This window comes from Rhinolophus ferrumequinum, chromosome 25 (assembly GCF_004115265.2).
Source record: "Rhinolophus ferrumequinum isolate MPI-CBG mRhiFer1 chromosome 25, mRhiFer1_v1.p, whole genome shotgun sequence".
NCBI classification, from domain to species: Eukaryota; Metazoa; Chordata; class Mammalia; order Chiroptera; family Rhinolophidae; genus Rhinolophus; species Rhinolophus ferrumequinum.
The window spans coordinates 19,531,671-19,556,383 of NC_046308.1; the positions used below are offsets into that span (position 1 = coordinate 19,531,671).

General features: G+C 50.4%; 2 protein-coding genes across 3 annotated transcripts in view; one reads left to right on the forward strand and one right to left on the reverse strand.

The window, feature by feature from the left end:
• SF3A1 (splicing factor 3a subunit 1) lies at window positions 1-19,246 on the reverse strand. Its single transcript, XM_033097593.1, has 16 exons — window positions 19,084-19,246; window positions 16,028-16,149; window positions 11,932-12,139; window positions 10,336-10,593; window positions 8,062-8,136; window positions 7,192-7,342; window positions 6,675-6,868; window positions 5,676-5,793; window positions 5,215-5,400; window positions 4,395-4,516; window positions 4,056-4,301; window positions 3,304-3,511; window positions 2,631-2,785; window positions 1,547-1,648; window positions 1,383-1,454; window positions 1-590 (listed from the first exon to the last, which is right to left on the reverse strand). The coding sequence occupies exons 1-16, from the start codon at window positions 19,144-19,146 to the stop codon at window positions 489-491; spliced, it is 2,382 nt and encodes a 793-aa protein (XP_032953484.1). The 5' UTR covers window positions 19,147-19,246; the 3' UTR covers window positions 1-488.
• The window catches only part of CCDC157 (coiled-coil domain containing 157), a 16,596-nt gene continuing 11,117 nt past the window's right edge, over window positions 19,235-24,713 (forward strand). The window contains exons 1-2 of one of the 2 annotated variants that reach the window (XM_033097595.1): window positions 19,235-19,472; window positions 22,197-22,346. Coding sequence is in view for 1 of the 2 variants with exons in the window: in XM_033097594.1 (XP_032953485.1) it covers window positions 19,412-19,472 (61 nt within the window). In the remaining variant the exon portion in view is untranslated. The remainder of the gene's footprint in view (window positions 19,473-22,196; window positions 22,347-24,713) is intronic. The other variant, XM_033097594.1, reaches the window with a different exon arrangement.

Below are 24,713 nucleotides of genomic sequence, written 5' to 3' on the forward strand. Positions count from 1 at the left end.
TTTCACAAGAAGGGTCCAAGAGGTTTATTAGACAGCTCATAGCAAGACACAAAATGATTAATGACGATAATAAGCATATTCTATCAGCCAAGTGCCACTTGGCACTATGACACTATTCCACAGAACATCCGTGCATTTAAAAAAAGTAAACTTCTAAAAATCTTATATACTAGTATGTATACTCTTAAACATGGTTCACATTAGGTTCACATTTCCTAATGGGCTGCCTGAAGAAATGAATCCCCTCAAATTAAGACTCAAACACAAAGGAATTCCAAAGACCACTGGGGAGGAGAGTGGCACACGAAACCCTCTCTTATCAATGTGGGAGGGGGTTGGGGGAGAAAACTGTCAGACAATTTGAATTTCCAAACTTAGTAAGAGGGAAACAAATGTACTAGGCAGGGTCTCGTGGGTCTGGGGCAGAGGGTGGGGGACAGGAGAAGCAAAACGGTAGTGGCTGGGACCTGACAGCAGGTTTCTCTCTTCTACTTCTTCCTCCCACCTCTCTCCTTGAGGGCCAGGTGGATGATGGCGCCATTGGCCATGTTGTAATAAGCCAGCGAGTTGGAATCCTTGATGAAGATGCCCTGGAAAACAGATAGCGTGCATTAGCATGGGGCAATCTGGCCTTGAGCACATTGCTCAGTCTCACAAATGGCAGTGTCCATTCACACTCTGACCTTAGCAAATACAGGGGCTTGAAGGAAGGTGGGGGGCAAAGGAGGTGTGCAGGCACAAGGCAGGATTAAAAGTTTCTGGTTCCTCCCAGAACCTTCTTCCTACAAAGCCTTCTTCCTACAAAGCCATGCTCTTCCCTTTTGTTGACTCCCCAAATAGCTGGCCCTGACCAACCCCACGGAATTTTGACTCTCAAATCACAAGAACTTTAGACATCAACTCGTCCAACAGCCCTCCTTCACAGAGCAGAAAACTGAGGCCCAGAGTGGGGATTTGTCAAAGTCCAAAAGAGGGAGAACACAGCAGCTCCGTGTGACCTGGTGGCACCAAGCTGAGCTGGACTATCACTTCTGTGTCCATGCGCAAAGCCAGGCTACCTGAGGCCACACTGGATGGGTTGGCTCTACCACTGGGCCAGAAAGCCACCAGAGCACTCCCAAGTCTTGTACCCGGATGTCTACACCAGTAGTTGAGGCAGAGGGATTTTTCAAACCCCACACGAGATGTACTGTGACCCTGTCAGAGCGTCACCCTGTCAGATTAACCTGTCCCGGCACTCCCAGCCAGCGTCATCACTTCTAGGATGGACTCAGATGGCCACACCCAGGTGTCTCCCCACTCTTTTGGTTCCACAGGGGATTTGGTTTCTAGGACAATACAGGAGTTGGGTCCCAACAGGCAGGACCAGACACCCAACTCACCTCATACTGCAGCTTCTGCTTCCCTGCAGGCATGCCCGTGGCTTCGTGAATCTTCACCTTGATGACAGAGACCTGTGGGACCAAGGAAAGGTCATGCATCCCCTTACTAAGGTCAGCTGGAGGAAGCTGCCCCAAACCCTTGGTTCCCCTGCAGCAATTCATACCTGGTCTGTGAGTGGTAGGGTGAAGACCAGCACCTGTCCGTTCAGTTTCCATTCGGTCTTATCCTGCATGTTGGGCACCTGGACTTTGATGGATACTGGACCCTGCAAATAGAAGGTGGTCATTATGCCCAGGAGCCCTGAGCCAATCAGGAACGATGCTCTCCTATTCCTGGGCCAGTCTAGATCGTGTCACCTCTCCATCTGGGCTCCTGGACTCTGGCCCCTGGTTCACTACTAATGATGCCACTTGTGACAGGGCACAAGTCACTGCTCTTTTCAAAATTTGATTTCTCTTCTTTAAAATGATCTCTACCCTGCTTCCTGGGGAGTCTGGAGCTGAAGAAGAGACACGGAAATGCTCTTCAAACCCCACAAAGTACCACGAGAGAAAAGAATATGAACTGTGAGGTCAGAGGCCCTGGGTTCCCAACTCAGCCACCCTGCTAACGAGATCTTCTCGAGCCTCCGCGCCCAGTATGTAAGGCGGGTGCTGACAACCCCTGCCCGGTACTGTCGTGAGCACTAAGGGACAAGTGTCCGTAAAATGTGTAACTCGACCTTGGCACGTAAGTACCCAAGAGATGGGAAACACTACCAGAAAGTAAAAGATCTGGTCAAATGTATCAGGAGAGGGGCTGGAGCCTAACAGCTTCCCAAGGGACCAGCAGCACTAAGGTTCTGACCGCCTAACAGGCCCCCTAACAGGGTCCCCAGAGCAGGCAGGCCTCCTAAGGGCTGAAAATGGAGCAGGCCATAAAGAAATGAAGAACTGCACCCAGGATTTTCTCTCGGGGCCAGGGCCTCTGTCACACCCGAGTCTTACTTAATGTAGAGCTGCGTCTCCCTGCTGACCTCTACCATGGTTCACACCAAGGGACCACGGATGGTATCTGTTCCTCTGACTGCTAACCCCACATACAGTGTGTGCTCAGAAGCGTTCACAGGCCGCCAATGGCTAACCTAGGCGCCTGAAGCCGAACTATAGGAGCAGAATAGGGTGGGCCAGGGAGTGTGTCACTGGGGTGGGACTAGACGCCCCCAGCTAGACACTCCAGGCCACAGGCAGCCCTGTGGGATCATATACCTTGTTTCTGCGAAGGAATTCCTCCTCGGGCATGAGGCTGTCCTCTGTCTTCAGTTTCTTAGAGGCAGGTTCATCTTCCATGGGAGGCGGAGGGTGGACAGGGGGCATTGGGGCTGGAGCTGGGACGGGTGCTACAGGTGGAGCGGGCACAAAGGCTGCAAGGACAGGAACAAGCAGCAGTGTGAGTAGGGGGAAGGGGCCCAGGACTCAGGGTTGGTGGGAAGTGAGAGGAAAGGCTGCAAAGGTTTCCTCTTTCTTCCAGTCAGAGATGTGAAGGGCTACTCCTTGCTGAGTCTGGCAGCCAGCTGGCTGCCTGGCAAGGGGACCTGGGAGGCTGCCCAGATTGGGCAGCAGGGGACTGGAGGACGTGCAGGACTGATGGACGGAGTGGGTGCCTACTGGCAGCAGGCACTGTCAGCCCCGCACCTGTCTAGGGCCGGACCCCTCCCTCTGGGTACACAAAGCCCAGCTCTGCCACTTCAGCCTATCTGCCCCAAGAGCTGTAGCTCCCCAGCTCCCAGCTCAGGGATCTCTCACATCGGGGAGTCATGGCTCTCCTCTGGGCTAGACCCCCAGCTAGAACAGCTGGCACTGTCATCAGCCACCGCTCTGCTCACAGTGCTTGGCCTGTAGTCCTGAGTCAATGGCCTGGAAAGTGATCCGAGACACTGACCTGTTGGCACAATCATGGGGGGTGGGCGGGGTGCCATGATCGGAGGGGCTGAGGGAGGCATGGGCACCACGTTGATCCTGGGCGCATGGATGATGGGCGGCATGGGAGCAATCACCGAGCCTGGGGGTAGCCGGACTACGGATGCCATCGGGGGCCGGGGCATGACGGGTACTGCAGACACAACTGTGGTCCGGACGGGAGGTGGCATCTGTGGGGGAGAAGGGAGCCGTACATCACAGGAAACCAAGGCTGGACTCCCAGGGTCCACACAGCCGGCAACTGGTCACCTGCAGCCTTGAGGGCTGCAGCTGGACAGCTGACTCGGCGCCCTGGGGCTAAGAGATTACAGCCTCATCTCAGGCTCTGACAGGAACTATGCCGAGGCCCAGGGCAAGTCTCCTTCCACTTGGGACTCAACCAGCTGCTCGTGGCAGACACTGAGAGAGCACTAAAGAGGCTGACCTCGACTTAGCCTCCTGGAGATGAGCCAGCAGTCCTCGAACCCCCATTAAGCCCTGCAGCCCTTTTCTGCCCCCAGCCTGTTTCTCACATCTGCCTCTTGCCTCCCTCCTGTTCCAATCCTCCCACACAGACAGAAGGTCAGGCTAGAGGTTCTCGATTCCAATTAACGGTCCTTTCTTTCTACCTGACCCACTCGGTGCTCAGGCCCCACAGCTGCCCTTTTCAGCCAGTAGTGTCCAACCCAAGAACCCAGCTCTAAAAGATCAGTGACAAGGTGGCTGCTGGCTTACTGCGGGTGGCCGGGGCACCGAGGTGATGGGTGGGGCCGAACTGGGGATATTGGTGGCTGAAGACGGAGGTGGTGGCTGCTGGGGGATTTCATTGGGCTTGCTGGGGCCGATCTTCTCTTTGGTATCATCTTCTGGTACCAGGCCCTTGGCCTTGTGAATCGCCTCAATCTGCTCCTGGAGGGTGATATTGGCCTGCGCAGCCTGCTGGGTCCGGGCCATGCTGCCTGAGTGGCCATCCCAGGTCACCTGCGAGGGAAAGCAAAGCCACAGCTTGTAAGAACTGAGTCCAATGTGGGAGTCTGAGGACGAGGAAGACAGTAGAATCCATCGGAATTGTACCTTTTCCTCTGGTTTCTGGATCTCTTCCTCACCAATCTTCTTACCAATGGCTGTTTCCTCTACACCGAAGATGTCGGTACGCCGCTCGGCCAACTGTTTCAAGCTGCTCTCGATATCCAGACCTGGAGAGTCACAGAATGGAGATGGGACAAAGGGAAACTAAACCAGGTGCCCTTCTGACAAGGCAGCAGCTCTCCCGGTGCAGGGTAGAGGCTGGTCCTATGGGACGAGGCTGACTCTGGGTCCTAACCCAGCACGCCTGTCCTCTGAGCCTGGGAAGGCTGCCCAGTCGGCACTAAATAAGGCTATAACCAGAACTTGTCCAACTCCTTGACTCATGCAAGAAAATGAGAGGACGGGGTTACACAAGTAGCAAGTAGCACAGTCAGGACTAAAAGCCTGGTCTCCTACTTTTGGGGCAGTTTCCTTCTTAGCTGCTTCGTACACAGCAGTCACGGGACACTATGTCTCATTTCCAGGTGCTCAGGGTACTCCATCATCAGAGCTCTCATTCTAAGACACTCCCAAGAATGAGCACCCCTCACAGCTATAGTCAGATCTTGCTCTGGGATGTCAATGCACATATGCCATCCACATGAGGTGCCTGACTTTGGAGGAGTCCTATGGAGAGTTATTCTGGAAAATTGGGAGTTCTTTTATAGCATCACAGGCTGCACCTATCCTTGAAAGCTTTTTACTTTCAATTGTTGCTTTTTATGTTTGCTTAAAACAAGCTGTTTAAGAGATTCCCAGGGATCAAAATGAGTCAGGGTTGAGTCAGAGAAGGGGTGTGGACTGGGTGGGGGAACCCCCACCTCACCTGGAGCATACACCTCATCGTCGCTCTGCTTCTCACGGATGGAGCGATCGCGCTGCTCCAGCCAGCGGGGATCAAGAAGCCCGATGCGCATGTGTTCCTGCATTTTACTGGCAGGGATCTTCTCCCCCGTGATGGGGGACACAAGGTATTCATCTGGAGCAGGGGCTGGAGGCAGGGGCTTGGAAGCTAAAAGGAAACAGAGGTGCTTGAGTGAGAATACTGGGTGGCAGCCTGGGTTAAGAGGGTGCTGTTTCATTCATGCATCATTCACTCAAGACACATCCATCCAGTGCCACACAGTACTGGAGCAATGCAAGTCGCCAGGGCACTAGAGATGACTAAGCCCTGTTCCCCACTGCGAGGTCTAGGACAGAGGTGCTACCAATGCTTTTACAAGCCACCTATGTAGAAACAAGCCATCCTAGAAACAGAACACACACGGACAGGAAAGCAGGCCCTACCCTTGGGGTCATAGTCCTTCCGGACAATGACCTGGTCTGGAGTTGGGGGCAGAGGTGGTGGCATGGGTGTCTCTGGCGGTGGGGGCACTTTCTGCCCTTCGTCTTCATCATCTGAACCCTGAAAAGCAAAGCAGTGGTAGGACTCAAGAGAGGGACCGAGAAGCTACCTCTCTGCAGCTGAGGCCTGGTGGCTCTCAGGGTGGCAAGGGGCCTAGGCCCCTGCCAGCCAGCACCCATGTGCTAAGCCTCCCCAGGCAGCTGAGGCCAGCCGGCAGGCAGCCAAGCTGCTTCCTCACAGCATGAATGGGAGCGCTGGGGGCTGTGGTGCTAACACTCCGCCCAGGCATTTCCAGCAGCTGGCACCAGACAGTCCCAGGAGGCTAAGGGCACTTAACATGCCGGGGAGGGTGCGGGGGGGCAAGTCAGCACTCAATGGTAGCTGCTCATGAAGCAATGCTGGGAGGGAAAGAAAAAGTCAATTCCCACAGACACAGGGGCCTTTCTTCTCAGGCTGCACACAAATTCTTTCCGAGGGGAGGAGGGCAGCTTGGCACCAGAGCCTTTGTGCCTGCTCGGAAGGCCTGGTTCAAAGCGGGTCGAGGTGGCCGAAAGGAAGCACGGGCTACAATCAGCAAAGCACTGGGGACTGCTGATCATTTGGCGTAAGCTCCAATGCACCAAAGCTCATGGTGTAGAGTGTTCCCTGCGAGCTGGCATGGGGCTAGCGGGGAGCAGGGCCTCTGGGCGAAGGGGGAAGGTCCCAGCACAGGACCTGCACGGCCTTCAGATCCTCGCCTGTGAATGAACCTTTGTTGCCCAAGCTGGAAAGAGGCTCTGTGCTGTCTGGGCTCGGCTCGCTGCTCAGCCAGGACGCCTTCTTCAGGAGCCACTCCTCTATTCGCGGTTCACCAGGGAGCTGGGTCTGACTGTGGTGGCGTGCACCCCCGCCCCCGGGCTCCAGGGGAAAAGGTCATCCTGCAGGCCTTCCCAGGGGCGTACCTCATCCATGTCTTGCACTTGGGTATCCTGGTCCAGCTGGGAAGGAGGCTCCTCTGTCTTCTCCTGCTTCTCGTCCTCTTCATCAGACTCGACCTCCATCTCCACCTCCTCACTCTCTCCAAACTTCTCATAACGCTCCTGAATGAGGATTCTGGCGCCCAGCTCCTCCGGGGTGGTGGGGGGAGGGAAGTTGCCTGGGAGAGGGTGAGCCAGAGTCAAAGGGTGGCCTCCACAGGTGTCCCTTAGCGAAGGCCCATCTACCTGTTCTCTCCTCCCTGAGCTCTCCAAGGCTGTCTGATTTCTCTATCTCCAGAGGCCTACCTAGACGCTGATACGGTATTTGTTGAATTAGGCCTAACTGCGGCAATGTGGTAGAAGTGAAGTCTTCTGGGAGCAGAGATGAAACAGACACTGGTAAAGCCCCCCTGAGGGAGTCTGCTGCTCTCTGGGAACAGCTGCATGAGCTCTCCCGGGATGGCTCTGAGTTCTGGCTCCCCATCTGGAGTCACAGACCTACCTTGCTCATTGGGTTGGAAGTCCACCGTTTCTACCACCACAAAATCATGCCAGTCGATCTGTGCATAGGCCACCCGCTCCTTCTCCTTCTCCTCCTCTTCCTTCTTCCTCTCACGCTCCTGGAACTTGGCCCACTCCACTCGGTAACACACCTGAATTGATGGGAAAAAACAGGGTGCTGAGCTGAATCAGGGTCTGCTTTCGACGAGGGTGTCACCTCCAGGGCCTTCACCAAAGCCAACGTCTCCTTCAGAAAAGGAGGCTGCTCTGCCCACGAGGGGAACTGCAAGCAGCAAACTATGGTATTTATATCTGGTTTCAGCCAGGCCTAGAGTTTGCACAGAATGAAAATTCTAAATGCCACAGAAACCTTCTGTCTGGACCCTAAGGGTAACCATTTATAACCTCAGTTTTCTGCTTGAGTTAACGAGGGGCTCTGTGTTCAGAGAGTAGCTGACTCTCTGACAGGAAGTCTGCATGACAACCCAGTGCCCAGAGAGAAGCGGCAGCCTGAGAGCCTGAGAAACAAAAGACTTCATGTGGCCACCCAAAACAGCACCAATATACCTTCTTCCCTTGACTCTGACAACCTGAGGCTTCATACGGCATCTGTCACCGGAGACCTGTTTAGGAGTGGGCTTCTACTGAGAGTAAAAACAGGGAGACCTAGTGAAGCCAAAGGTAAAGCAGAAAATTGGGGAACACAGAATCTAGGCTTCTTTGGCCTTTGTAGCCACAAGGCCTTTCTTCCCACCACTCCTGTGCCTGAACAGAAGGTACTGCATCAGAGACTACTTCCAAACGCAAAAAAGAATCCACACAATATAACTTGCCCCATCAGTAACTGTTTGTAGTAAGAACTTGAATTTACCTGGTCCAAAACCTCTCGGGGGTTCTCGGCCTCTTTCTTGAGCTTTGTAAATAAGCCTTTGGGCGGAATCAAGATCTGAAACACAGAAGGATTATTAAAGCAACTGTCAGTGCAGACAACGTGGGACAAAGAGGTGGCCTTTCTGGGTCCACGGAAAGGCACAGAAAGGAGAGTGGGATTTTGGGTTACAATCCCAGCTACACTTGGCTGTGTGACTTTGGACAAGTTGTTTAACCTCTATAATTTCGTTTCCATCTATAAAATGGTGACACCACCACTTAAAAGTTGGCTCCATCAACTAAAAAGACTGCTGCAAGGATTAGCAGGAAGGTATGCAGAACCACGGGCAGACTACCCAGCACACGGTCAGTACGCGATGGCTACTTTCAGGGGATGGATCTGCTCCGATCCTTTTGCGCATGCTACCAGGCCTCTGGACTATCCTACTTAAGACTGCAGCCAGGGAGCATTGGAGATCTTGCTACCTGGCATATGTTGTCAGTTTGACTCAAATAAACTCTTATAAAAATTTTCTAGAACAAAGACTGGCCTCACTTCCCTCCTTTCTGTCTCCTCCTTTCTTTTTCTCCATAATATTTATCACCACCTGACATATACTGACATTGCATTTGTTTGTCATCTTCTCACGAGGCCAGAAACTCCACAAAGACAGGGATTTGTCTTTTTTTTTTTTTTTGCACTGTATTCTAGCACCTGGAATAGTGTCTGACACTCAATGTGTATTTGCTGAAAAGAACGAATGCTGGCTTTGTTCAAAACAGCCAGTCACTACAACTGTCCCCCAGTATCTATTGTCACGAGCAGAGGCCCAGCGCCACCACATCCTCCTGTACCTCTATCCCTGGAATCCATCTGCTCCTAGAGTTGCCATGGCTAGAGACAGACACCAGCGCCCTCAAGTTAGAGTACTAAATATCAACACCCAAGTTCTGAGGGAGAGGACCAGGCAAGTAACAGAACAAAAAGAAACCTGGGCACCTTTAACTCCAGAAGCAGTCCACTGGGAGAAATTAACCCAGGGCTCACTTAAAATTGATACTGTACTTACAGTAACCCTTTGGCCTTGGGCCTTCAATGACTGTTATTTCAGTTACGGGCTTCTGCTGAATTTGGTCATATTTTTAAACACACATATTTTTATAATTCTTTCTACTTATATACTTATGAGTCCTTTTAAGTCAGAACCACCCCCCCCCCCTTTCTTTTTAAGTAGGGCGCAGCTCACAGTGGCCCATGTGGGTATCGAACCAGCAACCTTGATATTATTAGCACCACGCTCTAACCAAATGAGCTAACTGGCCACCTCTCAAGTCAGAACTTTAACATACTGTTTCTACATGTCAAGAACAGATGTGTAGATCATGCCACTAAGAGGAAGACAATCTCCACTACATGTGTAGCAAGAAAAACGTACCACGGGCAAATCTGTATGTATACTTTGCAATAAATTAACGATCGGATTATTTTAAATACCAGTAATAACTCCTAGGGTCTGGAGTAAAAATGCCAGAGCTGAAGTCCCAGCTCTTCAACCCCATGGCTGTGTGACCCTGGCCAAGTTAACTTCTCTATGCCGCAATTTCCTCTTCTGTAAAGTAAGTATAACACTGGCTACCTTGTAGGTCATCAGGGGTTAAATGAGATGACACTGCACATGTAAGTACTCACATACTAACTATATTTACGTTTGTTTCCCTATGCCTATTTAAATGATATTTCTAATTCAAGTATTTTTTTTAGAGTGAAAGACATAGGTTTTAGAGTCAAATGTTGGATTAAATCTCATTGTAGATACTTACTTACTGAGAAACCATGAGTAAGTAACTTCCCCTCTCTGGGCCTGTTTCTGCTTTTGAAAAAGGAAGGAGAAATGCTTACCTCATGGGTTCTTATGAGGATTAAATAAGGTAATAGACCCTTATTAAGGACTTGTTTCTTTCTCAGGCCCTGTGCTAAGCACCTGAAAATTTAAAGGTACTTAAAAGCAGCTAGCACCACTTGGCCTTGTCACACAGCAGGCGCTCACCTAATGACAGTTACCAAGCATGTGTTTCATTTCGCTTTAGAGATGTTGCATTTAAGAGGAAAAACTAAATAGAAATCAAAATTTCACAACGACCTGGGGTTTTTAACATCTGCCCAGGCGCCCCACAAAGGAGCACTGTCCCCAGACAGGGAGTGGATAGAGTCCTCCTTGGGGTAAATGCCGTCCTTCCCTGGGCCCAACACCCTGGCCCCGCCCTGCCCAGGTACCTTGGTGTACTGTTCCACCAGCTTTGTGAAGTAGTTGAAGAGGCTGTGCTGCGGGCGGAGGAAGTCGAACTGGTAGTTGCGCTGCTCTTTTTGCATCAGCTGGGTCAGAAACTGGCGCCCATTCCTGGCCACAAACTGAGCCGTCAGCTTCACCACGTCCAGGTCGAAGGCTGAGATGGACGGGGGGTCCGCAATGAACTCAAACTCAGGAGGGGGCTCTTTGGGCACGATGGTCTCTTGGATCACCTGGGCTTGGACCTAAGAGGCAGAGCGAGTGTGAGGCAAGAGGCACAGGGGTGAACTGGCTCCAGAGAGGGGGCTCTACACTTGTATTAATGATGTGCACACCACTGGCACATGGTGTGAGACAACCCTAACTCACAAAAGCAACCATTTCTTGGCTAACTATAGCCTCAACAACCTGAATGGCTTTTAGTGAGACCCGTGACCCTCAGTACCTCTGCTGCTGCCCTGAAACTGAAGGCCAAAACTGGGTGGCAGAAGATCCAACAAGAACATGGCTCATAAATCCCAAGCGAGGCAGACAGAGGACGCAGTAGGCCCTACATGTGTGCAGAGGACCCCACTGGACAAAGGATTTCCATCCACGTTTGCTACCTCATCTGGCTTCCACACGAACCATGAGGACAGAGAACAGGTTCCGTGAATCCTTTTTATAGATGAGAAAACTGAGGTAGCCTGAGGCTCTAAGACTACCAAAGTGCAATGCAAGGTCTCACAACCTACTTCAACCTTTACTTCCCACTATAAAACAAGGAACACCCTTGGCCCTTTGCACCTTTTTGCCTTTTGAGCCTCTTCAGCCCGCTCCAAACTCTTTTGGAGTGTACTATCCCTTTCAATAATGGCCCTTGAGCCACTGCTTCCTGCTTGGGACCACTCCTATTTCTTTGACCTCTTCTAATAAACTGATTTTTCACTTAAAAAAAAAAAAAAGGAACAGCCTTTGCCACCATGGTTCAGGAGTGGGACGAAGAGAAGGGACGACTCCAGGTCTACCAAGGAGGCAAAATGTGCCAGCCCTTCCTGTCCTCATTGGTAACTGTAATCGTCCCTACTGCTGGGCCTAGTGTTGAGGGGGGTACTAGGGAAGGCCAGACAGAGAGGCCCTGGGACGGTGAGACACGAGAGGATGGCAAAAGAAGGGGCCCATAAGCCACATCGCAGCACTGCCCTCATGCCACGATCAAGGCAAAGACGAGTGGCTGAGTGCATGGACTTTATATAGAGTCCTGACTCTGCGGCCTTGGGTAATTCACACTTCCCCACGCCTCAGATTCCTCATCTGTAAAACGCTCCCTTTGCTGGCCTCCTCATGCAGTCCCTGTGAGGTGCCAATGAGACAAGGCCCCTAAAGCAGAGCACAGAGCTTGACAAGCAGAGCTCAGGAAATGCCAACTGTCAGCAGGACTTTGCTGTCTGAGTCTTAGCATCTGCCTGTGTAAGTGGAGGATAAAAAGCTCATGTCTCTCCCTGGGTGGCTGTGCGGTTTGGGACAGCAGAGTTCATTGCCTTTCCCTCCCTGTCCTGGTCCCTCTCCGCCCTGGGGAAGTGAGGGCAGGGGCTGGCTCCAACCTTCTGAGGCAGCTGCTGCTGGGTGGCCTGCTGCTGCTGCTGCATGACCTTGGGGATGGCGGCCGAGGGCTCCTGAGCCTTCCCCTCCTTGAACTCGCTGACCTTGTGGCGGTAGTAAGCATGGTAAGGATCATTGGGGTTCAGAAAGTTGAACTTGGGGTTGTTGATCTCGTTCTGTCGTATCCTAGCTTCAAATTCAGGTCCATTTCTAGAAGGAGAGAAAAAGATTCACCACCACAACGCTTGCAACGGCTGAGACCCAGAATGCCACCCGTTCGAGCCCTCTTCTTGCCCCCACGTATCACTCAAACTCGCCGGTCTCTCAGCAGAGCAGAGGTCCTCCTTAAGACCCCTGCGGCCAGGCCAGCGGCCTCCTGCCTCCTTCAGCCTGGCCCCTCCTCTCCCACAGGGTCTCCCCGACCTTCACTTTCCTGCAGTTCCTCAGCCAGTCTGGCCATTTCCAAAAACCATCTGGACTATTGCTTTTTTCTTTTTATGAGATGTATTTACTTCTAAAAAAAAATGTACTTACAAAGGAAGGCATATATTGCTACTTCAAGTAAAAGTCAGCAAGGCTTTACTAACAAAAGGCAGCCCTAAAATTAAATACAATGAAAACAAAGTAATATTGTTAAAAGTTTAGCTTGAAGCTCACTGCACCTAAGACCAGTTCACATAGTTAAAAAGGGGGATTACTGAGAGCTGGAGAAGTGTTACAGATATACTAGCACCAAACTGAGACTTTGTCCTTTGGGTAATGAAAAGGATTGGAAAAAACATGAAAATGTAGACAATGAGATTTAATGCCTTGTCCAAGTGTTGCCTAAAATCACCTAACTTACTACAGGTGAGCCCCACACAGGAAACACTGCTCAAGGACCTGGACTTGTGGTGCTGTGTAAGGCACGTTCAGACAACAGGGGAGCAATAAAATCGGCAAGGAGGTCTCCATTGTCTCTCGGTATCTGGGACAGTTTCCCATAGAAACCCCATGTGCCCAGTTCGCATGCCTTTAAAACCTCAGAATGAAAAAAAAGTCTCTCTCATAAGGTTTAGGGAGCCCCTGATTTTTTAAGAGTCCCAATAGTAATATTTCAAGGAGTCACACATATATAACCTGTGTCAGTCAGAAAGTGCACTAAACTTAAAGACACAAGATATGGACGTGTTCAAGTCTTGGGTTCACTACCTACTCACCAAGTTACCGAATTTCTCTGTGACTCGGTTTCCCATGTGTAAAATGTGCTAACGCCACCATCTCTCTCTACCTTGAAGTACTGAGATCAAATTAGTTAAGGAGATGCCAAAGTCTTTTTGATTCTTACAGTGGCCTGCCAAAGTGAGGGCTGTCACTCCTATAGAAGATAGAAGGGGCCGTTCCATAAACATTAGAGATGATCTGGGTATTAGGGGATGACTGAGGGCCTTCCAGCGCTCCTCCCGTCAGAGTCCAGCACTCAGAGGCGCCCCAAACACACCAAGGGACAGCTCCAGGGCTGGCGGGCAGCAAGGCTGCTCCACTCTCTCTAGACTTTCACCACCTGGCTCTGTCAATTGAAGAGAGAGTGGGAGACAGGGGCAGGCGATGCTGTGGCCCAGATTAACCACTGTAACAACCTGGGCCATCGTGGTGGGTCATCAACACCCAGGCTACCTACTCCGCAAATTCTGGTCACACTCTGTCATGTGACTAACACCATAAGGTCTCAATGTGACAATGCATTAGAACTGGAACCTCATGCTTGGGGAAAAAGCATTCGTCCCCCTTCTTAAACAATGCAAACTACACACAAGGAGGAGAGTAAATGCACAGTTAAATACTGCTATTTCGGCCACCATACCCAGCAAATGCCCAGGGGAAAGGGTTGCTAGAAAGAGGGGCTCTGGTTGTCTCCTCTATCACTGCTGCCTAAGCCATAACCTCACCACATCTGGGAACAATCTGAGAAATTAAAACAACAAGAAGGCAGTCATGTTCATTCCCAGCTCTTCTGTTGCTTTAAATTAGCTTAAAGTTAATTTTAGAATTGTATTCTCTAACACAAGGCATAGATCTCCACAGGAAAAGACAAGACTCTGACTCAACCCAGCTGGTGGGACTTTTAAGGGTAATTTCCACTTCTGTTTCTTGACAGGAAAACACAGTGAAAGGAAAACCTAACCTACAGAGAAAAAAACTTCTTTTGGAAAACCATACTCGGTGATTTTTACTGTTATGCTCCATTAATGTGCAAACCCAGCAGAAATGAAGCAGAGGGTCCTGCATGTTTGTTTTATCCCAGAGTGAGATGCTGATCTGTCCCTTTATTGCAACGTAAACAGCAGCAAGTTCACAGATTTTAGAAACACCTACAAGGCAACCATCATCGCCAAAAACAGATCTAAAGATGTGGATGTATAGATTTATTTTTAAGGGAACTTGGATAAACTCCTATTTCTATGGCAGCAGAGGTTGCCACAAAATTATTGGAAAGCTACTTGGCAAAATGTTTAAGAAATCTTTGAAAATGCTCTGTCAGCCAGTAGTGTGCCACAAAGAATTTTCTTCTAAAGAAACAATCTACAAGGGAAAGCAACTGCTCAGAGACTTCCCCCCAGCATCATGTGCCAAACTGAAATGCTGGAAACCTCAATGAAAAGATAGAGGAGATGGCCCAAGTTAATGCCCACCGCCTCAATATGGTACAGCCTCTCCAGCGAGGACAGTACAGCACTAGACCGCAAAGAAACACGGGAAAATGCTTACAACACAGCGCAAAAGGGAAAAGCAGGATGTGAAAGTATCTCTGCTAGGATTACAAGGACTTAAAAAAGGATGCTGAGGGCCAGAAGGAAACAGGAAAAAGTGAAAACAGCCGGCCAAAACTATTCCGGTAGTGAGATCGTGGGGATTCTTCCTCCAACACCCTTTTCCTATTTATTGTTTTTAAAATATCACGGGAAAAGGAGAAGTGTGAACGCTGCTATGAGACATTAAGCATTTAATACAACACCTGCTGCCCTAAATCTGACATGGGCTGGTACTGTTCAAGCAAGCCCAGAACAGTTTTAACCCAATACCCAGGTTAATCAAAGCCCTTGAAATGTGATGAGATGAATCTGCCTGGCACCTGACACAGTGAAAGACATCAACCAGAGGAATCTCTTTCTGTTTCATTTTATTAGGTTGGGAAAGGCAGGAGCCGTCTATTAAATAACATCTGATGATGGGGATGCCGCCTCAGGGGTCAAGGCGTGGCCCCCTGGAGAGCAAATGCTCCCTGAGAGCAGCAGTCTGCTCAGGGCAGCTACTGCTTCCATGCAAGGAGCTGTCCAGTTCATTAAGAGAAGCCAGAAATCCAGACGTATTGCATAATCTCCTCATTTTGAAAAAGCGGGAAATGAGTTAAAAAAAAAACACTGCGAGCACAAACAAAAAATGTGTAGGTTGGATGTGGCCTTCTGGCTGCCAAAGAAATAAATATCCTAAACGAGGGGATGTGATGTGCTGACCCTAGGAGTCACGCGACCATCAAGAAGATTCCATCTGAGGACATCTGAGTGAGTGTCTGTATGATGGGGAGGGACAAGGGAACTCGGACCGATTTCCACACCGTTTGAGAAGACAGCTAACACCTGCATAGTATACCTGAATTATGTTCAGTCCCATTACCTCACTCCTGCCTCACAACCACCCAGAGGTGGTATTTTGTTCCCTTTCACACATGGGTCACTCGAGGCTCTGAAGAACAGTCCTTGCACAATGAGAATGATCAACTTTCTTTTTTGTCTTCCTCAAGCCAGCGGTTCAGAAATAGATACACGTACTATCCATGACAAAGCAGCTTTCCAGGCATTTCCTCCGGCCCATTTTGGAAGCACAGGTTCCTGGTGACTCTGGGACTGGGTGTGACTCACAATGTGCCACTGCTGCACTGTGTTAGAGATGTCAGGCCTGCCAGCTGCCTACCTCAGCTCCATGTTGCGGTTTTGGATGAGCTAATGGGCCTATGCCAACAACGGCTCTCTAAAAACCCAGTGTTGCCCTGTACGAATTCAGGAGCGCTTGGGGCTAAAATCCACGCGTGAGCCACATGAGCAGAAGTAGCTATGTTACCTGGCCACAAAGCTAGCAGTCTTGTCAACGATATTCCTGACTTCTGGAGGAGGGTAAATAATCCCCACCACTGGCTTGGAAGGGGTAGAATCCTCCTTTGAAGATGCTTCTTCCTCTGTGGGCTGTGAAAAAGAAAAAAGGAATTGAGGTCTCAAAGTTCATGATTTGAGGCTGGACCACCCTCTCCCTTCTCCCTCCCCCCAGGTTAAACCCTTCTAGCATATTTCTGAGAGCATTAGACCTTCTCCTGCAAACTTCCTTTGGGTTAGAACCCTCTTCTTCAGAAGAGTGGTTCTCTTAACTGCATTGTGCTTACATGGGACCCTCCTAGGGAACTAGTAATAAAAAGCAGCTTCCCTGGCTCCCCTAGCTAGACCATCTCAGTAACACCGGGAATCTGTATTTTTACCAAGAGGCCAGGTGATTCAGATGCAGAGAGCTCTGACCACATTCTGAGAAACCATGTTCCAGAATCTAGAAAGCCCCACACCAAGGGACGGCTATATAGCGATTGTTTGCCCAATGAAGAAACAGGACACTCCTTGCTGGCTGCTCCTTCTGCACTGAATACCCTCTCCTCTGTATCCACCCATAGTCTTCACCACTCAATGCTCAAAATGTTTTGTGAAACTCCACTGGAATACTCAACATTCATTATCAATACATTGCAATATTCTTTCCTCACCAGTCTTCCTTTAGTAAACAAAGTGTCAAGTCTCAGAAAAATAGTTTCTCCCCTGACCTCATGTTCCTTTCTGCTGCGGCCTTCTCCCCCGCCTTCCTCCGCTAGCTAAACATCCTGAGTTTTCACAGCCTTACTGTTCCCACTTCCTCACCTCCCATTTGGTCCCCATCCATTTGAAATGCTCTTGCCAAAGTCAAAAGCAACTACCTACACACAGCCCACTAAGCAGTTACCCGACCACGTGATCAATGACCACTCCTTCACAAAACTCTCCACTCAACTCCCAAACCCTGTTCTCGCCTGTCTTTCCTTCTTGCTCAGCATTCCATCCCAGTCCTTCCTGGTTTCTGGTTCCCCTCCTGCGCTATAATGGGCACCCCCAAAACTCTGTTCTTGATTCTCTTCCCGGTATTCACACTGTCCTCAGGCCAGAACTCACAACCACATCCTCCATTTCCCCTACCACCTCTAGGCTGAACAATCCCGCCCAAATGAATGTCCCGAATCACTTGTGTGCTAGAGCTTTAGATCCACTTGGCTCCTAGGTACTTTCAACTCTATCCTCCTTCCTCATGAATGGCCAAGCAGGCACCTGGTCAACCAGGCCAGAAACTTGGGCCTCCTACCCCTTCTTCAACCTCCACATTCAGTGACAGTAACATTTATCGAGCAGAGTAGGTGCCATATGCTTTTTTAAGCACTTTAACTATATTAACTCTTATAACCCTTATGAGAACCCTGTGAGGTAAATACTTTAATTATCTCCATTTTACAGATGACAAAACTGAGGAATGGAGCGCTTAACTGGCCCAGATGGCAGCAGAACCAGATTTCCAACATACCACTTCGGCTGGAGAGCCTGTACTACAAGCCGTTTTGTGACATGAGCTTGCCAGACCCTCTGCTCACCCCCAATGTAGCCAGGCCCTCAGCATTTTTTTTAAATAAAATGACGAATCCTCCATCCTCCTTGCGAAGTTCTTTGTATCACTGCTTATATACCTGAATTTCTGAAACATGAATGTGTCATTATCCTGCTTAAAATCCTTTTCTCCCCATTGTCTACTTGAAGTTCAAATCCTCTGAACCGCATCTCCTGCCACCGCTTCCCCAACACTGTGCTTCAACCACACTTATTTACCTTTCACCAGAGGCACCATCTGATTCCTATCTTGCTGTCTTTGCACTTACGTGGTATCACTTTATTTTTCCCCAGCGACTGGGAAAATGCCAGGACACACAGGTGCCTAAATATTTGTGGAAAGGGTATGGACCTATCAAATATATGGTGATGGAAGGAGAACTGACTCTGGGTGGTGAACACACAATGGGATATAGAGATGATGTATTACAGAATTTTACACTTGAAACCTATGTAACTTTACTAACCATTGTCACCCCAATAAACTTTAATTAAAAAAAAAATTAAATGTGGGGAAAAAAAGGGTATGGACCTCTTCTGTCATGTTCCCCACTGTAGTCTGAACCCAAAGCAGTGGTCAGCACACAATATGTGCTCAATAAACGTTTGCTGAATGAATAAATAATGCCATTTCCCTCCCCCAATCACCTCCCTGCTGAACTCCTATTCATCCTTCTAAAAGCAATTTACCTCGCACGCCTGTGGGCTTCACCTACTTTAATCTCCCCTCCACCCGGTCAAAGCAATGGTCATTAGATTACTGTCTCTCTTGTACCTGAAATTTGTTATAGGGCAAATCACAACATACTGCAACTGTTTATGTACGTCTTTCTTCCTCGGTTACCTGAGATGTTTTTAAGTTCCACTCTGTTATTTACAGTGATGGGGCACTAACCATTTGTTGAGGAATTAAGTATATCTGTATCCCCACTAGCCTGTGAGCTCCCTAAGGGAGGAGTTGTGCCTCACTCATTCCAGTAACTTGGAAGCCTGGCACGGTGTCTGGTTTAGGCTAAGCACCGAGTAGATGCTGAGAATTAACATTCAGAGCTGTACCCCGCAGGCTGGGAAATCAGGGGTAACTGGGCAAAGGCTGGGAGCCGGTGGGTCCAATTGCCACAGAAAACCGGTGGATGGGCTGGAACAATGTTTCTCAAATTTTAATGAATCGCCTTGGGATCTTGTTAAAATGAAGATTCCTATTAAAAGACCTGGGGTGGAGACTCCGCATTTCTAATAAACTCCCAGGTGATGCTGACGCAGCTGGTCCGCAGACCACGCTTGGAGAATCACTGTCCCAGAGCTCGGCTCGCTACTGGAGGGCAGCGCGTTGCCTCCTGGGACTTGCAGTCCCTCGAAGCCCGCCTAGGCGGCCGCTTCTTCCTGCAAAAGTGAGGAGCGCCCAGGCCTAGGCTCGGGCTGGCGGTTGAGGTGAAGGGGGCACGGTACCTGTTTGGGCTCGGTGACCACAGGCGGCGGCGGGGGCACCGCCTGCACAGGTCCAGCCGGCATGACTGCGACGCTCAGGGTTGCCAGTCCGCCTCGGTGTAGGTGAGCAGCGCTGCGTCAAAACGGTGCCCGCAGCGCGAGTACGACGACCCCGCAAGATGGCGGCGGCCGAAAGAGTCGCCGCCGAGGAGACAAGGCTGACGCACTTCCGGACCCGCCCCTTCACCGTGACGTAATTTCCATGGGAGTCGCCCTGCGAGACGCCGTTGCCATGGCAACGGTCGGGGCACACGGCTAGAGTTTGCCGGGTTTCACAGAAGTGGCTGGCATGCCAGTCAGTTCTATGAGCCGACCAGACACAGGGGCTGAGGCTGCGACGCCGGAGACGGGTGAGACGTTCTATCTACATCACCTGCCGGACGCCTCCCCATTTACTCCACTGGCACACCTTTCCTTTACTCCACTGGCCATTTCCTCGCTTCCTCCGACCCCGCCTTTCAAGGCCCCAGCTCCCTCCAATTGGTCTCTCACTTTGGAAAACCCCCTCGGGCCCTCCTCTTCAAAGCCCCACTTCCTTTCTGCTTTATCCCCCTCTTTCGCTTCAGGCCCACCTCCCCCAAAGCACCCTCCCAAGTCCCAAGCTGTAACTATCTCTGGTCCCTTTTCCCGTGGGTCCGCCTTTTCTAGATTCACTCCCTGCCTTCCTCAGTCCCGCCCTCAAGTCCCACGGACTGTGTCAAATTGGGGCAGCTGCTTCAGATTTCACCCCCTCGCTCCCCCTTGTACCTCCCTGTAGGCTACTTTCCTCGCTTCCCTGAGGCACTACTTGAATCCCGCCCTTTTTGCTTTCTCTCCTCCCCGTACCCTCTCCCCTCCTTTCCAACTCCTGAATGCGGGCCAGCTCTGAGGCCTTGTCTGGACTTCAGTTTCCTCACCTGTGAAATGGGGGCATGATAGGAAGAGATGCCCTCCCAAGTCTCCTCCCTGTCTCTCATGCTCTCTCGCACACACACCTCATAGCTGTTTTATGTCATTGTTGTTTATTATTAATGTAGAATCATAATGATATCTAGAATTTATTGAACATTTACCATGAGCCAAACCCTGTGCCAAACACTGCATGCATGACAACAATTATTTCTTATAGCAACTTCTTTTCAGATGAGGACAGTGAAGCTCAGCGTTGGTGGAGTGGGAACCCAAACCCAGGCCATTCTTACTCCTTTACTAGTACAGTTACTTATTCCTTTGTCTTCACACGGTTTTTTCAGTGTCCCCAGGGATCCAGGCAATTCACAGTCCTGAGTCAGAGACTGACAATTGCCATATACATGGTTTTCCAGGGGTTTTCATGGTGGTGACCTTGAATCTCAGCAGGTGCATTGGTGGGGAGGTAGGCATAATCTTTACCAGAGGGGTAGGGTCCTAGGGCTCAGAGAGGGAAGAGGCTCGAATGTTGAATGGGAATGGAGGAAAGGCTCCCTCCCTTCTCTGTGAATGAGAAGTCTACCTTGAGCTTAAGGGAACTGAGGAAAGGCAGTTAGCTGCCCCTCCTACCTCAGGGCAGTGTCGGCTCAATTAGTACCATCACCTATGTGACCTCAGGAACTGTGCAGGGCTGGCAGCTTCAGACAGAGTTTCACTCAGCCAGGAATTAGAAAGCTGATGTCAAATGCTCCTACACTTGACACACACCTAAGTGGTTCTCAAACCATGCTGATATCTGCAAATCCCCAATGTTCAGAAGAATTGACAGGTAAACTTGGCTATTTTTTAATGTCGCAGTTTCGTCTTACATATTCTTGCTTCTTTGGCATTTGCTGGTGCTTATCAGAACTGGAATCTAACAGGAGTTGGTATCTTAGATGGCCTCAGATGGCAGATAGAGTTATTTGAGGGTGAACAGGTCAGTGTTTCTTGGTGTCTTCATAAGCAAGCTCCTGAGTTCCAGCGCCTCCTTCCAGGGTAGGGTTTCTTGCTTGCTTTATTTATTCCCATCCTCCCTTTCCAAAAAGGAAAACCAGGATGTTTCAGTCTGTTTTTTTCTGTCTGTTTCTGCCTCATTTCTTGGGGACATAAAATCTCATGGGTGGCAATATCTCACTAGAGGCAGTCACCACGGCAACATATATGTATGGGATATGGGCCTGTGTGCGTGCGTGTGTGTGTGTGTGTGTGTGTGCGTGTGTGTGTGTTGTGGGGTAGATACTCAGGGCCCTGTGGGTGAGACTGATAGAGCTGACACACCCATGATTCGCTCCCTGAAGAGACCCTCAGATATAGATGATGGTTCCTCGTGGACAGGGCTCCATGTGCCTTGCTCTATCCCTATTCTTGACACAGTGCCCAGGATATAGTAGGTACTCAGTCACCGTTTGCTGAATGAACACACAGGATCTGGCCCTCTACACCTACACTGTGCAATACCGTGGCCACCAGCTCATGTGGTGGCACATTTGAAAATGGTGGCTGATCCACACTCAGATATGCTGTAAGTGTCAAATGGACACTGAATTTTGAGACTCAATGCAAAACAAAATAAAAATTAAAAAAAAATTTTTTAATCCCCTTAATGACTTTATATTGATTTCATGTTGAAATGATAATATTTAAATAAAATATTAAAATTAATTTAGCTGTTTTCTTTCTTTCTTTCTTTCTTTTTTTACTTTTTTAATGTGGCCAGTAGAAAATTGGAAATCCCATATGTGGCTTCATTATATTTCCTTTGGACAGTGCTGCTCCAGCAGCAGCATGGCCTGAGGACAACAGAGATGTTGGACTCAAGAATCCCAGCTCCCTGAGTGAATTTAGGCTAACCTCCTAACTTTCCAGAGCCTCAGTTTTCTCATCTGTATAAAGAAAGTGGCACACAGTAGGGAAGTGGTACACAGTAGGGAAGTGGTACACAGTAGGTCCTGTGGTCAGAACTAGCACGGTTGACGGATGCTGTCTATGTGCAGTTTCAACTCAGGTGACCCCACCTGCCTTTTCCCTCACCCCATTCATCCAGCCGGGAACACTCTCCTTCTTCTGGGACAGCCTCCTCCCTGTCCTCCAATAAGCTCTCCCTGAGTGATCGCTCATTCACTTTTGCCTTCATCCATTCCCAGGGACCCAAGAGCTGTTTGGGGCCAGCCCTGCACTGGAGACAGGAAGCCAGGTACCTGGATGAGCCTCTGACCCTGAGCCTTAGGCTGGTCCGAGAGTTGGGCAGGCGCCCGTGCAGACATCCAGCTCCATAGGCAGTCACCTACACAGAGGTGAGAACAGGGCACAGTACTCTGGGAGGCCAGAGAGGCCAGCTCAGCCCTCGGGAGCTACCCCTGGGTACCTCTGAGTGTCCCAGCACCTGTGGGCACAGGCTGGCCCTCGGGCCCCTTGGCCCAGGTGGCCAGGTGATACCCCAGTGAACTCAAAAGACAGTCCATGCGCTTGCAGGGAGACAGACTGCCCCTCACAAATAATTACTCAAATAATGATTCAGTGCTGGTGTGGTGAGTGCTGGGATAGAAAAGAACAGGATACTCTGAGAATGTGTAACGGGACTTTACCTGGCCTGGGGAACTGAGGGAGGTATCTTATCCAGAGGAAGTATGGGGGTGGGGGGCGCAAATTGTAGGTGGGGAGAAGCTGAGGTCGGGGCAGACCACCCAGGGCTCGAGCCTAGGGAAGCAGTCCAGTCTTTATGTTGTAGAAAGCCATTCAGGGGTTCTAGCTGGGGTAGGAGTTGCCTTTTTAAATAATCACTCTGGCTTCATATATAGAATGTGAGAGGTGGTGCTGGGCAAAGGGAAGAGGGTGACCCCTTGGAGGCTGTGGTAGTGGTCTGGGGAGATGGTGAGTGTGGAGCAGTGTTGATGGACAGAAGTGCTGGGTTCTCAGCATGCTTTGGACATGGGATTGGCAGCACTTGGTACTGGATGTGGAAGTAAAGGAAGGGGACTCAAGGAAGTGCCCAGGTGCGCTCAGTGGGGGTGCCATTTTCTGAGATGAGAGAGATTGGGGGGTAGAAATAGGTTGGAGGAAGAGAGGTGTCATGGTCAGTCCTGGACTTACTGTGGGCCCAAGGGGCCATGGTCTAAATATTGCCCAACGGCCCTTGCCAGGAGGGGCTGTGGTGCAAGGAAGCACTTTCTGATGCTGAGAAATGCACAGGGTGGGGAGGGACCAGTACTCAGCGTCCACAGGGCTGCCTGGCTCTGAAGAGAGGGCTGGCTCTGACGGCAGGTGCCAGAGAGGAGAACCCCCGAGGCGTGCAATGAGCCAGAGGACGGGCTGGGGCAGTGTCACTTCTCCACCTTCTGAGTCAGGGGCCATGGATGGTTCATCCAAATCTCTGTCTTCAGATGTCCATAGACTCTAAAGATGGACAAGAAACAGGCTGCATGGGCCGCAGGGGAAAAGCGGAAGTACAGAAAGCCGTGGCTCCAGACTAGGGTGACCTTTGCTGTCGTAGCTGTTAGTAATAGTCATCCCAATAATAATAGTCACTCCTGCTGGAGAACTTGACTGAGGCCTTGCCCTGGACCAAGCACTTGACTTGGGGACACTTTCAAGGCCTCACAACCACCCAGCCTGGTTGGGAAGGATGTCCCCACCTCACAACTGAGGCAGCTGGGGCTCAGAGGGGTGCACTGACTTGTCCAAGGACACAAAGCCAGGAAGGGCAGGACTGGGCTCTCTGTATCAATGGATAATGGGCCCCCTGTAGGATAGATGTCATTACAGAGTTTCAGGTTTTCCTCTCTTGTACCTTACGACTTGTCCTCCCCTCCCCAAATCCATGTGTTTTTGAATTTCTTTGTGCATTTTTTTCTTTTCTCCATTCAATTACTCAGTCATGCACTTGCCAGTGAGCAGGTACTGTGAGCTAGGCCCCAGGCTGGCCACACTGGGCCGCCACAGTGACTCAGGTGGACTGAGGACCTGGCCTGGAGAGGGGAGGCTGTTCCAGCCGAGTGACCAGGGCCGAAATGGGGAAGCCGAGAGTGGTGATCTAACCCAGCCTGAAGGGTGCTCAGGAAAAGCTCCCTGTAGAAGGTGATATCCCGGAACCCTGAAGGAGAAGAGGAGTTAACTAGGTGATGGAATTGGATGGGGGAAGCATAATTCAGATAGAGGGGACAGACGGGAATAGATTCGGAAACGAGTGCCTACGAATGAGCTGCTCTGTAGCTGACGGTGGTTGGAGTGGTGAGTATGGGGCAAAGAGGGGGGAGACGGCGGGGGGGGGACGTAGTCAGAGGAGGTCTTTCTCCCAAGCGCCACAGGGAGTCCTGAGGGGTTGTTGGCCAGTGTGAAGTGATCAGGTAAGGTTTGGCCCAGATCTGTGGAGCTGAAGTGGATGAGATTGGAGCAGGCAGTCCTGTGGCCCAGCTGAAGCTGCTGCAGTGATGTAGGCAGATGACAGTGGCCTGGTACAGCCCAGCACTCCCAGACACGCTGTAGTTATAACTCTTTTCGTTGTCAGTTGCCTGTTCAATGGTTCGCTCTGAGAGGGAAGGATGGTAGGTACAGTCTTATTCAGATGTGTCCACCCAGCATTTAGCAGGGGCCTGGCATACACAAGCGCCTAGAAGTGCCTGTGGGACAATGGAATCAGTAGTGTAGGTGTGGGGCAGGGTGGG

Excerpts from the sequence above, each read along its gene's own strand:
- SF3A1 (XM_033097593.1), bottom strand. The coding sequence starts at position 19,146 with ATGCCGGCTGGACCTGTGCAGGCGGTGCCCCCGCCGCCGCCTGTGGTC. Across the intron at positions 6,869-7,191 it reads CTTCCAACCCAATGAGCAAG|GCAACTTCCCTCCCCCCACC; the intron begins GTAGGTCTGTGA and ends ACCCTCTCCCAG. Across the intron at positions 1,455-1,546 it reads CCCTACCACTCACAGACCAG|GTCTCTGTCATCAAGGTGAA; the intron begins GTATGAATTGCT and ends TTGGTCCCACAG.